Here is a 19,859-nt window from a genome sequence, read left to right as displayed (position 1 = left end):
CCGCGACGGACACGTTGTTAGCTACTCTGCGACTTAACGACTGTACCACGATACCAGCCAATGGTTAACCATGACAATCTTAGCGTTGTGTAATCATCAAAAACATAACTTATCCATGCAGCAAATGCATATATCCCAAGTTATCTTAAAGTTTTCGTCATACAACAAAACATTACAATCTCACTCTCGTCCTTCACGCCTAACCGTTGGTAAAACATGATGAAACCCCATCGTCCTAGCCGTTGAAAATCTCGACAAGAATTTACGCGCTAAACTTAAAAAAACGCATCCCACATCCCAACAAAACGCACATTGTGACCCCACTCCTCACCATACAACAACGGTCAAAAACCTTGAGTTTGAGTAGGAACACGCGCTCATACATGTGCCAACGGTTTGGTGATGTTAGTATGCGCGATCGCACATTGTTTACGTTTTCCACCCCGAAGATGACGCATTCCGTTCCCTTACAACGCTTTCTCTCATCGTGTGTACTGTGTGTATATGTTTGTTCATATGTGTGTTCACCTTCTATCATTCTGCTATCACCTCCCCCCCTCTTCTCCCTCTCCCCCTCCCAACCCCCCTCCTGATGGAGTGGGTTTATTATTTATCTCAACCAAACCAAACCACGCCAAACCACGCACGCTCCACTTGGTTGCTTTCCTCCGCGTCCACGTCGGTCGTTCAAACATCGAACACACTTTGCCTACAGGTGGGTGAGTTTACGCCTCACCACTACTAGCGGGATGGTTTAGTGTGCGGGCCCAGCACCCACGGTGACACGGGTGATTTCCAGTCAATAACAATAAAGTGCGCGATACGGTGTGTTTACACATTTTCCAGTCTAATTTTAACCGTCGATCCGTGCGGACGGCTCCGGACCACCGTCACAACAGCCCGAGTCTCCCTCTGTCTCTGTTTCTCTCTCTCTCTCTCTCTCTCTCTCTCTCTCTCTGTTTCTGTCTCTCGATCGGGGATCGGTTTATTGAACCTTTTGCAAAAGGGTGAGTCGATACTGCAATACCCATGGAGTGTGTAGTGTTATGTGAACGTTTACTTCCTTGACATCGCTAGTATCGCACCGAATTTATAGTACAGCATTATGGTACTTTAAGTTTAGCAGTTTTAGTGTGGCAGTGGATGGGAATACTGGAATTGATGGTGTTGAATGAAGTGCAACTAGATTATAAAATGTCATAGTAAACAACTTATTTGATTGTGTTGGTTAAAAGTTATGATGTGCTTCGAACAACCACTGTGTAGTGCAAATTCGAAACAGCAGTTACCATACAAAATACAATCAAACTGCAGCAAAAAAGCAATTTCCTCAATTCTAATTCAGCAACCAAATGCACGTTTTTGCTGCAGTGTGTAACGTAGTTTGCTCAAACACATTCGTCAAATGCCACCGATAACAGAAACAGGAACAGAAGCGACGCAAGATCGACAACCGTACGGAAGCCTTTTACAAGCACTGGACAATGTAGACCGGAAACATAGTGCAACGAATTGCTCGGTGTAGCAATTAGTGCAAACGGAACGTATCTTCATTCGATCCTGCAACCGAGCAGCACCAAACACGGAACCGCACGGCCGACCGAAAACGCTCTTATCTCAACGGACCTGGAGCACAGCCAAAGCGAGGAGGTGAAACTCGCGAAACGTTCCTCCATCCTCGGTGCTTGCCGGCTCGATTGAGGTCTCGGTATCTTTCGGTAAGCGCGGTAAGTGTACGGAAGGGTGACCCTATCAGTACAAGCCGTGTTGATTTTTTGATACGAGCTAGTTTTTCAATTTTACTTATCAGCACTGGAGAGTGTCTGTGTGTGAGATGTGTGATTGTGTGTGAAAGGGCGGGCACGATTACCAATGCGAAATGTGCAGCTTGTGCCGTTGATACACCAAGGGTACGTTTGTTTTCAAGCCCTTGCTGTAGTTGTCCAGCCCCCGTCGCGTTCAGCTAAGCTAGGCGCAATAAAATTTAATGAACCCCTGCAATAAGCCCTCCTGTACGGAGCTTACAGCTTGTATGGAGGGCAAATAAAATCGAAATCGATTCAACGGTGCTCGAACGGTTGTAGAACGGTTACGATTGCGCGTTTTTATTTATTGCCCCGTAAGTCGATCGATATCCGGCTGAGAGGGGGTTGATATCGGGACGCCACATGGGGACAGTTTTTCTGTTTTGATTTGAAGATGGATTTGCAGTGTCTGAATTTCATAATTAATTATGAACCCATTGCAACTCATTTCCTTACCGAGAATAACGTGTTTTTATGTTATTTCTAAAGAAGCTACTGGTGCATTGCACTATCACAGTCATCTACTAATTAACGCACCGACTCTTAAGCCAATCATCAGCTAATGTATAGGGGAAAGCGGGGCAAAATGGGCATGTGGGGCAAAATGGGCACCCTCTATTTAAGCATTATTTGATTGCAAAGATACTTTCCAATGCTCAAAATGTTTTCATTAAAGTGTTCTATGAACACCATGTATGTTTCATAACCCTTACATAACAAATAACTAAGAAAAATGCAAAATAAGGTTTAGCAGCATATTGATGTAATTTTTGCCACTTCGAAAATAAGCTTAAACGAGTGTCACAGGGATGCGTTAAAGTTTTTCAAGATATATTTTTAAAGATATGATATTTCTTTACAATTTGTTTGAAGGAAGCAAGGCGATTGAATGCGTTTTTTACTAATATAACAAAAAATACAAAAATTCTTCACGTGGGGCAAAATGGGCAGTTACGCTTGGGGCAAAATGAGCAGATGCTTTTGACATACGGCGCTTGGTGAGGCTATGGTGTTGTATTTGTCGCCTCAAAGATGATAACAGGCACAGCTTCAAAAGATTCGATTTTGTAGATTTAAACGTTTAGAAACTGTTTTAATTTTGATAACGTAATTTTGGAAGAATTTTAAGGGCTTTTCTGACCAGTAAATAAAAAAATAGAACGAAAAATACATTTCACGAAACGTGCGCAAAAGCATAGACCATTAACTAAGCGCAGTTGTTGTGGCCCATATTGTTCCAGTGTTTTGACGTTTCACTGAATATTGGCCCCGCTTTCCATTTTGCCCCGCTTTCCCCTACATTATAGGCTTGCTTGGTAATTTAGAAATAGCAATTTAAAACCAAATAATTCAAAACTGCAATATTAATGAGTTTTTGCAATAGAAGCATACATTCCCTATTGAGATAAAAAAAAAAACAAAAATACTTTTTTCGTCCTGTGGTACTCACCTGTAAATGTATTGTAAATCTCATATGAGCCGTCCTCACGTAGCAGGAACTGACTATCTGGCTACGCGATACTCAATAAGTTTCGAAAGCCTTTATAAGCCAGCCTACCCGCGTAGGTCGTATGATTTGACACAAAATATGATTTTCTTCAAACTATTAAGTAAGTCGAAAGAAAGTCATGCATAATTTCTGTACAAGTCATGTCCTATTTGACCGTTGCTTTTCTTGGAAGAATGCTAAATCTTCGGTTCAACTAACAATTCACACAATAAATAAATAATTCAACAATATTTAAGATATATCCTATACATTTCACATTCACATCAATAACCATTGTTGCTTTAATACAATCTCCAATCCTGTCGGATCCTTTTCTTTCGAGTGCTTTATTCAACGGCTGAATCAAACACCTTCTCCTTTTGTTCATAAATCTCATATTAAAATGCCTTCTAAGAAAAACGTTTCCTCTCTGCGATGAAATCTACTAAAACAACACTTTCAGCAGCGACAGAAGGATTGTTTCACCGCTCAGACGCTGTTTGAACAAAACTTTCAGCTTCCAATTGCATTCTGATTCAGTCGTTCACAGCAAAAGGCTGCACAGCGTTATGTGGAAATGATGGAGCGAAAAACGGAACGCCACTGAAGAAAATAATCTAACTGGAATGTCTGATCCGGATTGGCAAAAAGGATATCTTCTGCCGCTGACAACACTTAACCTTCCATTGTCTTGATCGTTACAACTGGCTCAGGCTCCCGAGGCCTGGTACTACTTCCGGCTAGCGAAGGCAATGCGAACAATAAATGCACATAATTAAATAAATTAAAGTTTGAGCAAAGGCATCACGCCGCACACACGCCGGTTGGTCGGACGGACGGAAGGAATTGGTTGGGATGATTGCGGGCGGGGTAGTGCTTTGCTAAGAAAAACTGTATCGTTGCCACATCCCTGCAGCAGCACAGCCAGACAGAGTCTGAGCCCAATGTACTGTGTCCTATGGTGCATAATGCATTTTTTTTTTTGCTAGAGGGCTTCATTCTTCTGCATCCGATCGGTATGCAACTTCCGATTCTTCAGTGGGAATGGAAAGCTAACCACTTTCTGCACGTTACAGCAACGACCGGGAGGGAAGTGAGAAAAATATTAGCAACTATTTAACTTCCTCCATTATGCAGCTGACATTTCTCGGCCGGGGCACTTGATGGGCACTTCACCCGCCTCACTGTACCACTTCGTTCGTTCGTTCGTTCATTCAGTGCACACGGAAAGTTTCTTAATATCAATTATTAATTACTTCTTCTTGAGTCGATCCTACCGACTGTAGCTGAAATGCCGACTGTAATGCCAACATTATTACAATGTGTAAAAACGTAGCACCACCATCCGGTATGTAAACGGTAAATAATGAAACGGAACGCGCATTGCCGGGTGACTTTTGGTTTGTTTGCATAGTAAATTGCTCCATTTAGCGTTCCTTACAATCTAGCTCCGGGAAACAATCAGCGCGGCAGAATGGGAAACTATTTTCCTTCCAACATTGAGATATTTTGCAGTAAGTTTTTAACGTTTTCAGTCAATTCGATGGGAAACGAGAGCTCCTTGGGTAGAAATCGTTGTTGATATTTCTTTAAAATGTGTGAATGTTCAATTGTTGGTAAATTGAATGCGTTTGTTAAAAATTTCAATTAAACAAACTGTCAGTTCAGTGAAAGGCCACGAGGGCACGAGGCTTTCTCATGCTGAGAAAACATTATCAAGCACTCATTTAAGTTTCTCAAGCACTCCGGTACTCTAAGTTCATCACTGTTTAAGTTACCAAACCAATCCGCATTGATGTTTCTGGTCAAACCTAGCCGGTGGAATACAGAATACGGAATTTAAGTTATCTATGTATGGGCCCTTTTCCCTTTTAAGATCGTAGGCTGAAATTTCAGCCTATAAGCTGTTTGCATTGTATAGCAGTTTTCGAGCAGCTATAAACATGGGTATAATATACAAGTGGGCCGGTCTGGTGGTACATTCGTCAACTTGTACAACTTAACAACATGCCCGTCATGGGTTGAAACCTCGAATGGAACATGCCTATATACGTAAAACTGACTATCCTGCTATAGTAATAAATAAGTCACTGAAAACCGAGCCCACTAGTGATATAGATAGGCCTTGACCGACAGCGGTTGTTGTGCCAAAGAAGAAGAAGATGATATACAAGTGGGATTATCCCAAGGTGTATGTATTTAGAAGGTTGATCTCTATCGCTTCTGCTGCTGAATGAAGATTTTAAGAGTGATTTGTGTATTGGTCAAGTACCAGAAAGCCTGTTTGAGCAAAAGTATTGACCAGTTCTGTCAAAAATAATTATAAAGCCAAACTACTTGTATAAAATCGGTATTGAATTAAACACTTTTACCAAATCTTTGCTTTGTGGACGCCATCACGCCATTTTGCCACCTTAAATTGGGCCTGTCACATCCCCTTGTGGAACTTGTGGACAGCTTCATTCTTTGAGTTGAACTGCATTAACGGGCTATAGAATGACCGGTTGATATAGTCCGAATGACCGGCTATAGCCAACATCCTTGCGCACAACTCAGCTTCCATACAGTTGGTGAAGGTATCCCGAAAGTTTGTTTGGTTTGCAATGAAATTGTACAACACTTATATGTAAAATGATGTACAAATTCATGATGTACAAATACATGTTCATGTTGTACAAATACATATGTTGTCTATTTTAATCATATATGTACAAACAAACAATAACGAATAATTGAGTGCTGTCACATCAAGTAACAATTTTGAAAGTCTTTCACAAGTGATCTTTGTACATTCAATATTGATTCATAGAAGGGGCTGTGCATCTTCTACTGCATGCGTTTATGTTTTCAAGAAAATCAAATCGTTTTACCATCCATTTCTACACCAACAAGTATTATCAAACATTGGTTACGGCTTGGACTGCTCCTTCAACGGAACCATTTGCCATTAACATTGGCCTTAATTCAAAGAATAACACAAAAATCAACAACAAAAATTAGGTTTGAGTTTTATTTTTAACCGCACATCAAAATACCATTTCCAGCTAAGACATTTAGAAGCTTATTCGTCTGCTAAAAATAAATCACTCAGCTTTATCATTCTAGTAGAATGCAGCAACACTTTGCCTCCCGATGGCTATATAAGAGAAGCCATCTTCCACCAACACCGATTTGGAGATGTTGTCGGTAATCTGTTACTCTCGTTGCACCTCTTTCTCTCTCGCGACCTTTGTATCGCCCCAAAAATGTTGCCACGGTAAACCACGTCACTACCTTCCTCGATAAGCAGCTTACGATGAAACCGGCTTCAGGAGAAGAAGCACTTTTAGTGTACGCCTAAGGCAGGAAAACACAGCAGCTCAAACCAAAACGCGGCAATCAGCGGTGTCCCTGCTGATGAGCTTTGAACCAGTGCGACAGATTAGAAATCCGTCTAATTTCCGCGCCCTTGCTCCACGCGTATGACCGATGAATGGCTGAGGAAATATTCAAATTTCGTGCCTCAAAGTGTTATCATTTGCGGGCATTTTTTGCTGGATTTGCTCTCTACTTTAAAAGATGCCTTGTCCCTGAGCCAAGAAACTTTTTTTCGCCAAGCCAATGTTTACTCAACCGTCCGACTTTGGTATTCCACTTTTTGGAGATGCCATTGAATCGGTTTGGTTAAATTAGCTAATTCGAATCTTCTCAAACTCACTGAACCACAATAAAGCGGAGGAGGTGGAGAGCAACCACTCACCCACACTAGCAACGGATTTTTGGACCAGAAAAGTTTCTTCCGATCATCGTCCTTTTTAGCCCTTTTCTCCCTAAACTTGGAATGGCAATGAATCAATGCAAATAATGCTCAACAGTGACCACAGTCCTTCTTCCACGAGACTGTTTGTTCCACGGTGCTGCTAAATGGTTCCTTCATAAACATTTCACAGCACCTAACCTTTAAGAAACTTCCACTATTCCAGTTCCATCAGCTCTTTTGATGCATTTCCTCAGCACTCATGCTAGAGGCAAACGGGCATAACATAAAAAGAAAACAATCGCCCACAGAAAAAGAGACCCCAAACCTCGTGGGAAGGAAAAGTATTTACATGCTTACGTCGTATATGGGGAGAAATTTCAGCTCCAGCTGCTTCCCGTCAATTGAAACGTCGAAGTTGCTGATTTATGGGTGTGCTTTGTGAGTCATACGATAACTCAAAGAAAGCAAAACTCTTGGTCCACAGTACCCCGATTCCCGGGCAGGAATGGTACAACATTGACCAAGAAGATGGCCACGACCAGACAACGGGCATCTCAGAAAACAATATTCCACCGCGTTTCGAAAGAAATGTACGGTGTAAGTATATTTCTTGGATGAATAGTTTAGGTTGCAATAAATTTGCCCCCTATTTTGTCGTACCGTTTCGTTTCTTATCTATGGCAAAGATTCTTCGGGGTATGTTTTATGAAGCATTTGGTACAGCAGCTTTCACCCACCCTTTTGCTACCCTTTGCCTTTGTGTCGAACACATCATGTTCGTTTCAGTGTAAGATGTGTTAGATATATAGTTTGTTAAGTAAGAAGAGCAAAAAAGGCTGCCTTTCTCACGCTATACTCCACTTACGTAGAGCTTTAAGAGGATTTCGCCTAAGAAACTGGTTGATAAGTGCAGTATTTAATAGAATTTAAAGAAATAGAAGTCGGAGCTTAAACCAGAGGTGCATTTGCGTGACGACACATAGAAGCCAAAAGGAAAAATAAAAAACAATATTTAATAGAAGCAATGAGTTTGCTGCGTTCCCCAATTAAATAAGTAGGAAACATAAAACGGTACATTAAATAGATAATTGATAAAATAAACAGTACCAAATGTATGTTTTTTGTTGATTCTTTCTGCAGTTTTATGTTTCAATTTACATGATATGGATCACTTAAGATTGAATTATTTTGTTGTACATGAGCTACTAACACTGCAATAGGCTCATTCTTTCATCCATAGTTAATTAGACGTAAAATAAAAACAAACGTTTTATATATTTCTATTGACAGATGCTATGAAACTACTTGCTGGTCTCCGGGTTTAGCGAAACCCCAGGTACAATCGTCTATGGCGCCCTCGGCAGATATACATTGGAGCTATGTGGTCAAATCGATCGTTACTATTTATTAACACTGGGCAAGTCTCGAATGGATCGTGCTCCCATACCCCCAGAACTGATTATCCTGTTATAGTTAATCAATAAGTCACGGAAGCTCTAAAGAAGAGATGAAGAAAAAGAGCGTTTTTCCCCTCTGATATGTTCAACTCCAGTCAGATTTGAGTCAAGTTTATCAGATCAGATTTTGGTAAAAAGATAGGGAGACAGAAAGAGAGAGCGCGATACTTTAACCGGAAATTAAATTTAACCCTTCGGGGATTTGTTTTAACATATTATTTGACATTGGATACATACAGCTTAATATTTCCGCCTGTTTACAATTCATTTGACCAAATAATCATCTTAGTATATTCACTTTCACGCTACCTTTATTCGGTCTCCAACCTGTGATCCGTAAACAGACGTGGACCGCAAATGAATTGTTCTTTTTTTAAGAAAAACTTATTACATATTGTTGGATTTTGAGATAGGCAGAACACACCCGTAAGTTAGGCAATGAAATAACAACGCCCATGCATAGGCAACACGCATTACATGTATTTTCCCATTAGACAGAAATCCCATTTAAACCAGTTCAAACAGAATCCAGTTGTATCCATCTTATCAGGCTCCTGATAAGAACACCCCAGATATCACAAATAAATCGAGTTAGAATTCCAGTGTAATTAACTAGTTCTTCCTCCAAGTTTTTTGTGAGCATTGCTCTTCTTGCGAAATTCGATTCTCATTAAGAGTGGCAAGACCTCTTTGGTAAATTCCGTTGTTAGATAGGCGGAAGTTTGCATCGGGGTGCCAGCCTTTTTCAAGGCTTTTGCTCGGGAGTACTGCTCCCCTTTCTTAATACAGTCCACGAGACGGAGTAGGCCGTAGAAACCTACACATATTACAATTTGAATTTTAACACATTTTATCAAACAGCTTAGAGAACTAAGTCTACAAAATATATTTCCTCAATACAAGTGGAAAGCTTAGACAATCTGAATAGAGAACACATATTTTTAATACGAAAAACATTACTTAAAGAAAGGTTCTGCAAGGAATAAGAAATATGCTTGGTAAGTCCTACCCAAGGCCCTGCTTAAACGTTCACTGCACCTGAACCTACCGCGTACGTTAAGACGCGTCCATCACTAGCCACTCTAGTACTTTAAATTTATGCTCAACCAACCTCACCTACACAGTATTAGTAAAGTCGGAGTAGAAGCGACCTGGGATGAACGAAAAAACCAACCCAAGTACCAAGTACTGCAAGATAATGTGCAGGAAAGTAGTTCGCTTTCGCGTTTTATCATTTGTCTTGCTGGTGTCTTCATTCGCGCGCCTTCTTGCGCTAATGGTGCCTTAAGTTACGCTTTTCCGCGCGACTGACCTCGGTGCGTTTTGCAGTGAAGTGGGGAGGGGGGGGGAGAGACACGGGCGCACAATCCCACTGAAAACGTGCGCGCGCGAAAAGCTTGCGAATCGCGTATAAATAATGATTTACCGAAGGACTTTCCTTCGCGGCTTCGGGAGAAGCAGCGGGCGGGTGTGATTGCCCGACCGAACGGCGGAGGTGCCGGCGGTAGCAAACAAGTGTTTGATTTATGGGCGAACGAGTCCAACTAGTTCAAGTGCAAGCAAAACAACCCCTTCTTGTTGCGCCATCATCTCGCGCACCGCGTTCCGTGCTGCGAGAGATGTCTTTATGCTTCCTCGCTCTACCATTTCCGTGTCTCGCAATGTCCGGATGCAAAGAAGGATGCTGCGGCAAAACATAACTCGCCCCAAGAACACTTCTCCGCGCCATATCTTCCGTTTTTTTTTGTTTCCAGCTATCCAGCCGGCCCAGGACGGTGCTGTGTGCTTTGGTTCACCTTGTCCATCTTGCAAAACCCTCCCACCAGTAACACTGCCAACCGGAAAATGTCGTTTCAAATGAATTTACTCGCATTATTTGAATGAGAAATAATGGTGCTTATAGAGACGGTTGGATTACTTACTGTAGCCCCCTTCTACCTGCGTTCCCTCTGGGACGACGGTACGGGAAGGCATCTTAAGGAATGATTTCCTTGGAGTACCGACTTAGCCGGGGTTTTGGTCGTTCTCTTCTTCTCGACCAGCACTCGGTCTGCGGACGTCCTAGAGCTCGTTGGGGTAGGCCCCGATGCAGGGCCCTCTTGTAATGTTTATATCTCTTCTGCTTTGTGATGATATTTCCACTATCGCTAATCATGATTTAAAAGAAGAAAAAAACGATTTTATTACTCTTTATGCTTATTTAAAAGGTTATGCTAATCGTTATGATGTTGCTTAAACTAGTTGCTAAAAAAAAGATGTATAAATTTTTGAGTACTTGCAATTATGTTAACATGTTCATTTTTTAAAATTAAAAATCCGATGCAATGCTGTATTTAAATTGAATTGATGTTGGCGCAAACATTCATTAATACAAATTGCTACTTGACAAATGCAAGCTGCGATAGTAAATCACATCTATGTTTGCATCAGCTCTAAGCGTGGCCAAGGACCTTTTAGTAGAAGGTAGAATATGAATTTGTGTCATTTTAATGATGTTAATGAAGCCAAATTAACACGACCCAGCACACCTAGACAATTAACGATCTTCTGCGTTCTGTCTTATGTTGACACTGGCAGAGACTATGAAGTTTTTTTTTTTTTTTTTTGCTCTTTATCCTAATTATGAAACTCGAATATTTGTTTAAAAAATTAAATGAATAAGATATGGGCTTGTCCATGTGCAATATCGTAACATTATGGGAAGCGTCGAGTACACATCCTAGCCAAAGCAGTTACATCCCCACCTTTATTGCATTACAAAAAAGTAGATACAAAGCGGTGGCTTATAGGCAGCATTATCGTTATGCTGTGGGTGGTTTACACTATCCATTCACTCAGTTATTACTGCAGCAAATTAAACCAACTTCTGATGCAAAGATCATGCATCAGCCTGTGAATGATATAGCCGTGAATGCCTGGTTGAAAATCTGAAATTAATCCAAGTTTTTTTCGCTACAATCTCTGCAATGCTCTGAAAGCAACAGCGTTCATTTTTCCGCATGCGAGATCAGAAACTTTACTCACATCACAGAAAAAAGTCACATCCTGAGCTAAATGTGTGTTTAATCCTACGCATTAATAGATGGATAGGATCGAGAAAGAGCATATGATTTTATATTTAGCATATGATAGATTATTTTCAACAAGTCTCGAACTAGATTGAGTTTGACTTTGTGATTTGTTGAAAATCATATGTAAGAAATTAAATTTCATTATGAAGCAAATAAACCATATGAAAGCTATTGAAAAAACATCTTGGAGGTGATTTTCCACACGTCTCAAGCTGTATTGAGTTTGATAGATCTATGTGATGTGTTGAAAATCAAGTATAAGAACTGAAATTTTATTCCTCGTCATTTGACAGTTAATACGTCATTTGACAGCTGTTGAAAAACATCTTGGAGAGGATGAATAATTATGTGTAAATTCGAAAGTGACTTGAAAACCCCTCTCTTCTTTTTTCAAACAAATATAGAACGACGAAAATGTATAACTGTAAAAAGTGAGCATTATATTATGCTGATACTGTAGGTTGGTGATGCATGTCTTTTGCCATTTCTTCTTGTTTAGAGCTGCACTATCGTTGTATAATTAAGTAAACATGATTTGGCACAACAACGTTTCTGAAAACAGTCTGTTTCCATGCTATGCGGATCACAACATACACGTATTAGGAGACACGTGGTGCACTAAATTGGACAGCTCATGTATCAAATCAATACAATTTGCTAAAATATTTGTCAGTTGCAAAATAAATTGCTATTTTGTTGAAATTTGTTAAATCGCATAGAAATCACAAATATTCCTTTTTTCTACATAAATTGTATTATATAAACAGTATAGAGTATATAAGTACAAAATTTAATCAAAAATACCTATCTATCAAATTATGTTGGCTGTAAAACGTTATATTCGACATACGCCGATGTTCGAGAGATTCCTCTGAAATGCATAAAACGCGTAATTCGGTAACAGACTGTACATGCAGTAAATAAACTCAAAAATGTATGGAACCACCTGGCACTAGCTTCCCTGCATGAAGGTGTAAAATTGTTGAACACGCTAAACGGTACAGCGTTGAAGCAAACAAAAACATTGCTGTCTGTTTACTTTCACCCACCAACGATGATGATTGAGTGATGGATGTTTTTTTTGCATTTTCTGATTACACACATAGCACTCACCCGGCATTGATGCTTGCGAAAAGAAAACCTTTGCCTCGAACGTACCAAGGTTGAATAGAATAGTTAAATGTAAAGAACGTTTCAAACTCAAGCAATCGCACGCCAAGTAAGGCAGATTGGGGAATTTAAAACTTGCTCACATCGCAACCGTACCCTGTGCTAACCAAGTCCGTGGTTGCTACGATTGCTCGCCGCTCGATCTTGGTTAATTCTGTATGCTTTCTTTATCTATCCTTCTCTTTCTTTCTATCTCACACACAATTTCTCCCTCTCACATTCACATTCTTTCTTTGGGTGGTTTAGTAAGTCGCACCTCAGCTACTCAGCTACTTCCTCGTCCGCTGAAAGATGTACAACCTGCGAATGGAAACGTTTCATCGAGTGCGGTCATGAGTGGGATGCCCAAGTACGCCAAACTGCATCCTAGTGCAGTGTTTTTTGTGCTTCAACTGACCTGTATGCTGCCTTGTTCGCCATTCGCCATTGAAAGCCGATCTTCGTCTGATACTGAAAGTAGGAAAATCAATAAATCAGTTTTTGTTTTCCCGTGCTGTTAACTCTAGCTTCCCTTTTTTTCTCCCTTACTCTCTCTCCTTCTTTTGGCTGCATTGCAACCCCCACTCCCCTACGGTAGTACCCAAATTGCAACAGTGTTCCACCGGGGCAGATACTCAGCTCAAGTGCGGCATCAAGGAGCAGCACGCGGACCACATGAACTCCTCCGACGTGCGGTGGTACTTTAAGGTACGTTATTTGCTCCTCTTTTTTGCCCCGCTGTCGACCGATGGTCGTGATAATCTATTTGATTTTCATTTCACCTGCCAGTCTTGTGGTGGCGGCTTTCAGCAAACGGCCTGCAGTAACCGGGCCCTGCTGGATGCACTCGACTGGCAGCCGCTCGATTGCGATAATAAACCGTGCCGAGTAACGCTGACGATACAGAACGCCTCAGAGACGGATGCCGGCCTGTACCGCTGCACGATACACCCCTACCGGACGGACAATCGAACGCAGCTGGACATTCAGCTCGTCCGCACGTTCGAGCTCGTCGTGACAAGTAGGTTGACAGGCAAGGGAACGGGACCAAATTGACGCCTCGGCACGCGTCATGGAATCTGTTTCAAATAATGCAACCCGTGCCTCTTCTCCCTCCGCAGAATGGCCGCTGGATGAGTCCATACCGGCGCCGGAGCTGCTGGACAATCTGCCCGCTAACACGACGGCCCTGGCTGAGGCGCAAATTGTGCTGCAGTGTCGCGTGCACAGCAAGGTGCCGCCCACCATTAAGTGGTTCCGGCGTATCAACAAACGGCTCGGGGAGCACAACTTCAATCAGAACAAATCGATCCGCTACTTGGAGAACTTCTACGAGCTGCTGCCGTCGGCGGGTGAGAAGCTCCTGTCGCACGACGTCTATCTGAGCAAACTGATCCTGTACAATGCGTCCGAGCGCGACATCGGGATATACGTGTGCGTTGGCATTAATTATGTCGGTGTCAGCATGGCCGATGCGTACGTCAATCTGCTGAATCCCAACGGCACACCGGTGGAGGAAGGGGCGGCCGGTGCATACGTAGAGCTTATGGTGCTATTTCTAATACCGGTTGCATTGGCGCTCATTCCGCTGCTCGGATGGATAGTGTTGAATTTGCTACGTGCCAAGCACCAGGCGGAGGAAAAATCGCTAGTGCAGCTGCACGATTCACTGGTGTATGAGCCGAACGTACACGGCGGCTCGGCTGTGCAGCGGATACAACAGGGAAGAAACGTCGTTAGACTAAAGAACACGGAACACTTTTATGAGAAAGTTGACATTGTATAAGTAGTTATCAGTGCCATTCGCATGTACATAGTTATTATAACTGTTCGTATAAATGTGTTAAACTAAGCAATACTAAGTAAATCATTGTGAATGGCCACAATATAGATAAATCATTATTGGAGAAATAGATTAAATAAGTTTTCATTTAAAAAATGATAATTCCTTATAACAAATGTTTTAAAAACTTGTAGTTCAAATACGTTATCAATTAAATCAGTAAAATAAACGTTAAATCAAATATTTTGTCGACATCCGGAATGTACCGTTTTTCACACCTAGATGTCGCTTTGGAGGTGTCATCCACAGCATATACAATCCGCCGTACATGTGATATCCTGAATTTATGCAATTTTACAGCTCTTTGTTTGATTATAGTATTTGATGCTAACATCACATAAACTCAATAGAAGGAGCGCAAAAATATTTTGAAAATGCTTCAATAAAAAAAAATTAAACAAGAATAATTAATAAACTCCGCAGACATTCGCATCATCCGTCACTTTAGTTTAAAATTTTAACCACAAACCGACACGTTTCGCCCAGTGTCTATACCAGTAAGCTGTCAAATATGTGCCATTAAAAAACGTCACAGTTCACAAATGCAGCGCAGCGGCGTCATACGCGGAGTTACCGAAAGAATAGCAGTTTAACGTGAAATTGCGCTTTATTTTTGATATATTTTATTTATACAACTTTAAACAACTTCCAACAGTTACGCGTGGTGTGTTATACGCGTTTTTTTTTTTCGCCTGTGGTACCGTAAAATTAGGAAACGCTTACCCAAGCCTCGGCTTGGTAGGAGAAGTTGTGCGTGTGTGTGTGTGTGTTGTTGTTTTTTTGTTCAGTTAACTCGTATTCAAAATGCCACCAACTGTGGCCACCAACAGCTCCATCGTTAATCGTGACAATTCGACCTGTGCAATACGGCGGTCGTCGTCAGCAGCTGATGCTGGTACGTTAGCAGCAACGATAACAACACGTCGATCGCAGAAAAATTTGATCCAAAAGAATGCTGCTAACAATGATCGTAAGACTACAAACGATCTTCGGCATAAGCTAATTGACTGCCAAGTGGTTTTACAAAATATATTTGCACAAAATGTCTCGTCGAAAGAAATTTCCCAAAATGAGAAAGGTTAGTTAGTTTACCGCATGAGCTCTCATAGCCGTATTGCCAACACATATTTGCCACTTACGCTTTCCCATTTTAGATAGCAGCAGTGTCATCCATATCGACATTTCAGCAAACAACGAAGATGAAAGCACCACAGACCCAGTACAAGAGCAGCAGAAAATTGCCGCAGAACGAATAAGCAACGTTACTCGGCGAACTAAACCACGACGAACGAAGACAAATGAAAACCCGAACAACTCAGTCGAAAAGCAGCGTCACACCATCAGCGTCGTTCCGGACGATCATTCTTCGATCATACATCTTGACGAATCCAGCGTCAGCACGAAACGCTCGAGAAATAAGCGCAACACACAAAGTATTGCCGAAATACCGGATCTAAAAGAAACGCGAAAACAAATACAAACAGACTCCAACGATGATGTCATCGTACAAGCGCTACAAGACACTGCCGTCCCAGAGAAACGACGCACTGCACGACGCGTATCGTTTCAAACGATTGCGGACAATGGCAAAAGTAACGTAACTTCCCGCTTACCATCGAAGCGGAAACCTGGCAGCATTATACCTTCACACGAATCCGGTGTTTCTCCACCAAAACGAGCTCCCGATACTCAACCCTCGATTTTAGAACATTCGTCTCAGGCAGTATCTTCCGTGACCAATGAGAAAGAGGTTCTTACCGGGGATGTTAAGGACAGTGTCTGCACTGGAATGGGAGGACTGCTGGATAAAATAGACAAACATGTATTTAAATCTCTAATCATTTCTATCAAACGCATTGCGCCGGTACTGTCAGAGGCAGAATTGAAACGACTCAAGTATCCCGAGCCTGACTCGACGCAAGAAACAACAGTTTCACAACACTCTTCCTCCAGCAGAGCGGACCGAACTGAACTGCAAGGCAACGGTGTGACGGAAAAACGACGAACCTTAGAGTGGCAAAAATCAAGTGTAGATAAACCTCAAATTGTTGTCACATCTCCAATTATTGAAGTGCCAGAATCACCAACTCCCGCTCCGGAGAGCAAATTGCTGAATGTTTCGAATCTCGCTCCACCAAACACGGCAAAACCACAAGCAGATACTTTTAAAAAGCCACATTCAGCCAAAATTCCACCTGCAGCAAAACCACAATCCAATGCAATTAAAAACCCACATCCAGCTAAACTTCCACCATTGCCACTTTTGATAGAGGAGGAGAACGAAGATGTGTACGAATTTCTGTCGTCCTCCCAACAGAGCGATTCTAGCACATTGAGTAAACCCGCTCGAAAAGCGAAACAAAAGAAGGAGAAAAAACGAGCTGGCCAAACGGCGAAGAAGAACCTGAAAACTGCAACGACAAAACCTAAGGCAAAGACGCAAAAATCAGGCAATGTTTTTGGCTTCGATAAAAAAGCCCTAACGAAGGTGATCAAAAACATAGGCGGTGGACCGGTGAAGCAGCCAGCCAAGACTGATTATAAGATTAACATGGAAATTCCCAAAACACCACCCGTCGTAGCTCCCCCTCCGCCGGGACCGCCGACAGTACATACGCTGTCAGACAATTTGGAGCTTCATTTTGACGACCATCCACCGCTAGAAGCTTCGCGAATCCTTAATCCTGCGGTGCAACGCCTAAAACCGGTCCGATCACAAGGGCCCCTCACGTCTACGCCCGCACAAAAATCAGGCCCCGCCAATAGCCCCAGCGTAGCATCAATCTCGTGCAATCCGGCATCACCCTGGCGCTTGCAGGAGGATATGATCGTTCCCCGAACCAGCTACATGCACAGGACGAAGGAGATGCTTCCATCGTACGAAAGTATTGCCAGCGAAAACAACAACGTTCCCGTTGGTCCTGCAAAGCATTTCATCACCGAGCGCCGTAAATCTCCATGCGCAGAAACGACGGTGCAAACTGTCGCGGAATTTCCGACAGAAGCAAATCTGCCCGAACCATCAGCGATCAGCGATAAGGACATTCGCGAGATCGAACAAATGTACAAAGAGCTGAAGGCGACGAGCGAGATGAGCGCTAAATTGATCACAGCTATGCGAAGGTGCAAGACGAAGGGAGCCACGCCGCAGCAGGATCAAAATATGCGGCAAGCTTGCACGAAGTTGAAAAAATGGTACGAGCGTTCGATGCAAGCATTCAACCATTCGATGCGCATCATTGGCAGTATTCAGCGCATGAATAACGGCGTCACGGAACAGCGGCCGACAGCGTGTCCGTCTCCGGTGTTGACCCAGGAGCAGCAACGAACGGTGGAAAATTTCAACCTCAGCACCGGTCAGTTCCGCTCCATGATAGAGGACCTACAGTTGGCTATGAATGATTCCGACATCGAAAACCGTCCTCCACCTGCATCTCTCCCCTCCTCCACCTCCTCGAGTGGTGTGACGAAAGTAGCAGCTGCTCTGGCCGAAGCTAAAGGTTCGATCGGAGTTTTACAGTCAAAATGTCCCAAAGATGTGATCGTGTTGCCCGAACGAGGCACTACAGCTAATCGGAATCCGCTGATGCCGTTGAATGTATTGCCACTACCACAGCGTGATAGTCCCTTAATGTCTCCGCTAGCCAAGAAGCTACCTGCCGCCGCCGAGGGGGAAGCGACAACCCCAAATCTCATCCGGCGCGAGCTTCAGTATGACAAGGAGAACGATGGATCCGTTGCATTCACTGAGACACAATCGAATCAACGACACTCTAACGATGTCCCGCAAACCAAATCCCTTGTTCCGTCCGTCGGCAGTGTGGTAGAGATATTCGACGAAACGACGGATAATGCTTCCGTCAACCCGGACAATGACGCCCACAGCAACGAAAACGACGAGCGTGTTCCGCATGCGGAAAACGGTACGCGGGATTACTTCGGATTCAACGAGGAGGACGATGAGGTGGTGGAAAACTCGGTTACCCAGGTTACGCTGCCGATGCCCCTGAACATCTCGAATGAAACGCTTCACCATCGACTGCACAATGTGAAACAGTTGCTTCCCAAGCGACCCATTTTCCGACGGCAGCCAAAACAGCTGCAAACCCGCTCCAGCGGTCCTACCCGGTTTCCGACGAAAAACCTACGCGTGTTCAGCAGTCCCACGAAACGGCCCCATACACTGCGCGAGTTTGTTGCCTCTACACCACGCCCTGGTGGTGGTGTTACATCAACGGAACAGGCGGCAGGACCATCAGCAGCTACGAAGCCGTTTCTCATCGATGCGCCGGATGTATCAGTGATCGAACCGAACTGCGAGAACGTGGAGCGAAACGTGGATCCCGATGTGGTGCTTTTCGACACACCGGACCGACCGGCATGGCTAAACAATTCGGTAAGTGTGAACAAACGCTGGTCAGCAGTGGGTGTGGTACATACATTTGGCTTCATTATTGTTCCTTTTCTTTTTATCTACTTCCTCAAGGCTCATCAAAAAACATATGCGCGGGTACCAAAACTTCGAAAGAAGAAGAAAAACATCTATCTAGCCAATCTGGGGCTCGATGATGACGACGATGAGGAAGAGGAGGAAGACCCGGCCGGCTCGGATGATGCCCAAGAGCTCAGCTCAGATTCGGAAGCGGACGTAGCGAAACGAAAGAAGAACAAAAAACAGCGCAAAGCTAAACGAAAACCAGTCCCAGTAGAACAGGTAATATATTTAATTAGTAAAAAAACGAAAAAAGAGACCTATGGCAACATACTAAATCTGTATGTTTTTTTTCAACAGACAAAGGATTTCAAAGAGTTTGTCAACAACTTTAACAGCATGTGCGAAGAGGTCGAACGGTACGAGCTGATTGTTGAGTAGCGATCGATCTAATCGTATCGGAGCCGAAAACAACTCAACGACGACACAAGCTGCTGGAAACGGCCTCACGCGCACACCGTAAAGAAGAAAATGTTTTGTTTGCCACTTCTATTTTGCTAAGCGATTATGTTTCAATTTTAGTTTTGTTTTTCGTACTTTAGTTTGCATTAATTCGTGGAAGGAAGTTATATTTATAAATCCTTATTTAATTCTATTCACAAGTTAACGTCATTTACTTGTCTTGTATGTCCTCGAAGAATATGGTTTGGTCGTACCATCAATTTAAACGATTTCTATAGTTTGTTCTAGTTTTACGCATCTTTTCCATGACACGAACTATATTCATTCACGTTTTGAAATCAACAATGAAATTCTTTTTTTAATATTCTTTTGGAGTGTAAAACATCAATGCAAAGTGAACAATATTAGCGAG

At 42.7% G+C, this 19,859-nt stretch overlaps 2 protein-coding genes across 4 annotated transcripts; both read left to right on the top strand.

Annotated features, from left to right (window-relative positions):
* The first annotated feature begins 821 nt into the window (after positions 1-821).
* LOC120896043 (fibroblast growth factor receptor-like 1) lies at positions 822-14,623 on the top strand. Of its 3 annotated transcripts, none has more exons than XM_040299858.1 (5): positions 822-1,007; positions 12,978-13,187; positions 13,309-13,418; positions 13,500-13,731; positions 13,832-14,623. In XM_040299858.1, exons 2-5 carry the CDS (start codon positions 13,064-13,066, stop codon positions 14,494-14,496), a joined length of 1,131 nt encoding a protein of 376 aa, XP_040155792.1. In that variant the 5' UTR covers positions 822-1,007; positions 12,978-13,063; the 3' UTR covers positions 14,497-14,623. The 3 variants fall into 3 exon arrangements, with proteins under 3 accessions (XP_040155792.1, XP_040155791.1, XP_040155790.1); XM_040299857.1 differs by having other exon boundaries at positions 822-1,718; XM_040299856.1 differs by having other exon boundaries at positions 822-1,727.
* A 472-nt stretch (positions 14,624-15,095) lies between these two features.
* LOC120898757 lies at positions 15,096-19,652 on the top strand. Its single transcript, XM_040305039.1, has 4 exons — positions 15,096-15,631; positions 15,708-18,949; positions 19,040-19,267; positions 19,346-19,652. The coding sequence occupies exons 1-4, from the start codon at positions 15,358-15,360 to the stop codon at positions 19,424-19,426; spliced, it is 3,825 nt and encodes a 1,274-aa protein (XP_040160973.1). The 5' UTR covers positions 15,096-15,357; the 3' UTR covers positions 19,427-19,652.
* The last annotated feature ends 207 nt before the right edge of the window (positions 19,653-19,859 follow it).

The sequence above is a fragment of the Anopheles arabiensis genome, chromosome 2 (genome assembly GCF_016920715.1).
Source record: "Anopheles arabiensis isolate DONGOLA chromosome 2, AaraD3, whole genome shotgun sequence".
Classification (NCBI taxonomy): domain Eukaryota; kingdom Metazoa; phylum Arthropoda; class Insecta; order Diptera; family Culicidae; genus Anopheles; species Anopheles arabiensis.
The sequence above is the reverse complement of the archived record's forward strand: the minus strand, read 5'-3'. Positions and strand labels throughout refer to the sequence as shown.

Excerpts from the sequence above, each read along its gene's own strand:
- LOC120898757 (XM_040305039.1), top strand. The coding sequence starts at position 15,358 with ATGCCACCAACTGTGGCCACCAACAGCTCCATCGTTAATCGTGACAAT. Across the intron at positions 15,632-15,707 it reads AATTTCCCAAAATGAGAAAG|ATAGCAGCAGTGTCATCCAT; the intron begins GTTAGTTAGTTT and ends TTCCCATTTTAG. Across the intron at positions 19,268-19,345 it reads AACCAGTCCCAGTAGAACAG|ACAAAGGATTTCAAAGAGTT; the intron begins GTAATATATTTA and ends TTTTTTCAACAG.
- LOC120896043 (XM_040299858.1), top strand. The coding sequence starts at position 13,064 with ATGAGTGGGATGCCCAAGTACGCCAAACTGCATCCTAGTGCAGTGTTT. Across the intron at positions 13,188-13,308 it reads ATCTTCGTCTGATACTGAAA|TACCCAAATTGCAACAGTGT; the intron begins GTAGGAAAATCA and ends CCCCTACGGTAG. Across the intron at positions 13,419-13,499 it reads ACGTGCGGTGGTACTTTAAG|TCTTGTGGTGGCGGCTTTCA; the intron begins GTACGTTATTTG and ends TTCACCTGCCAG.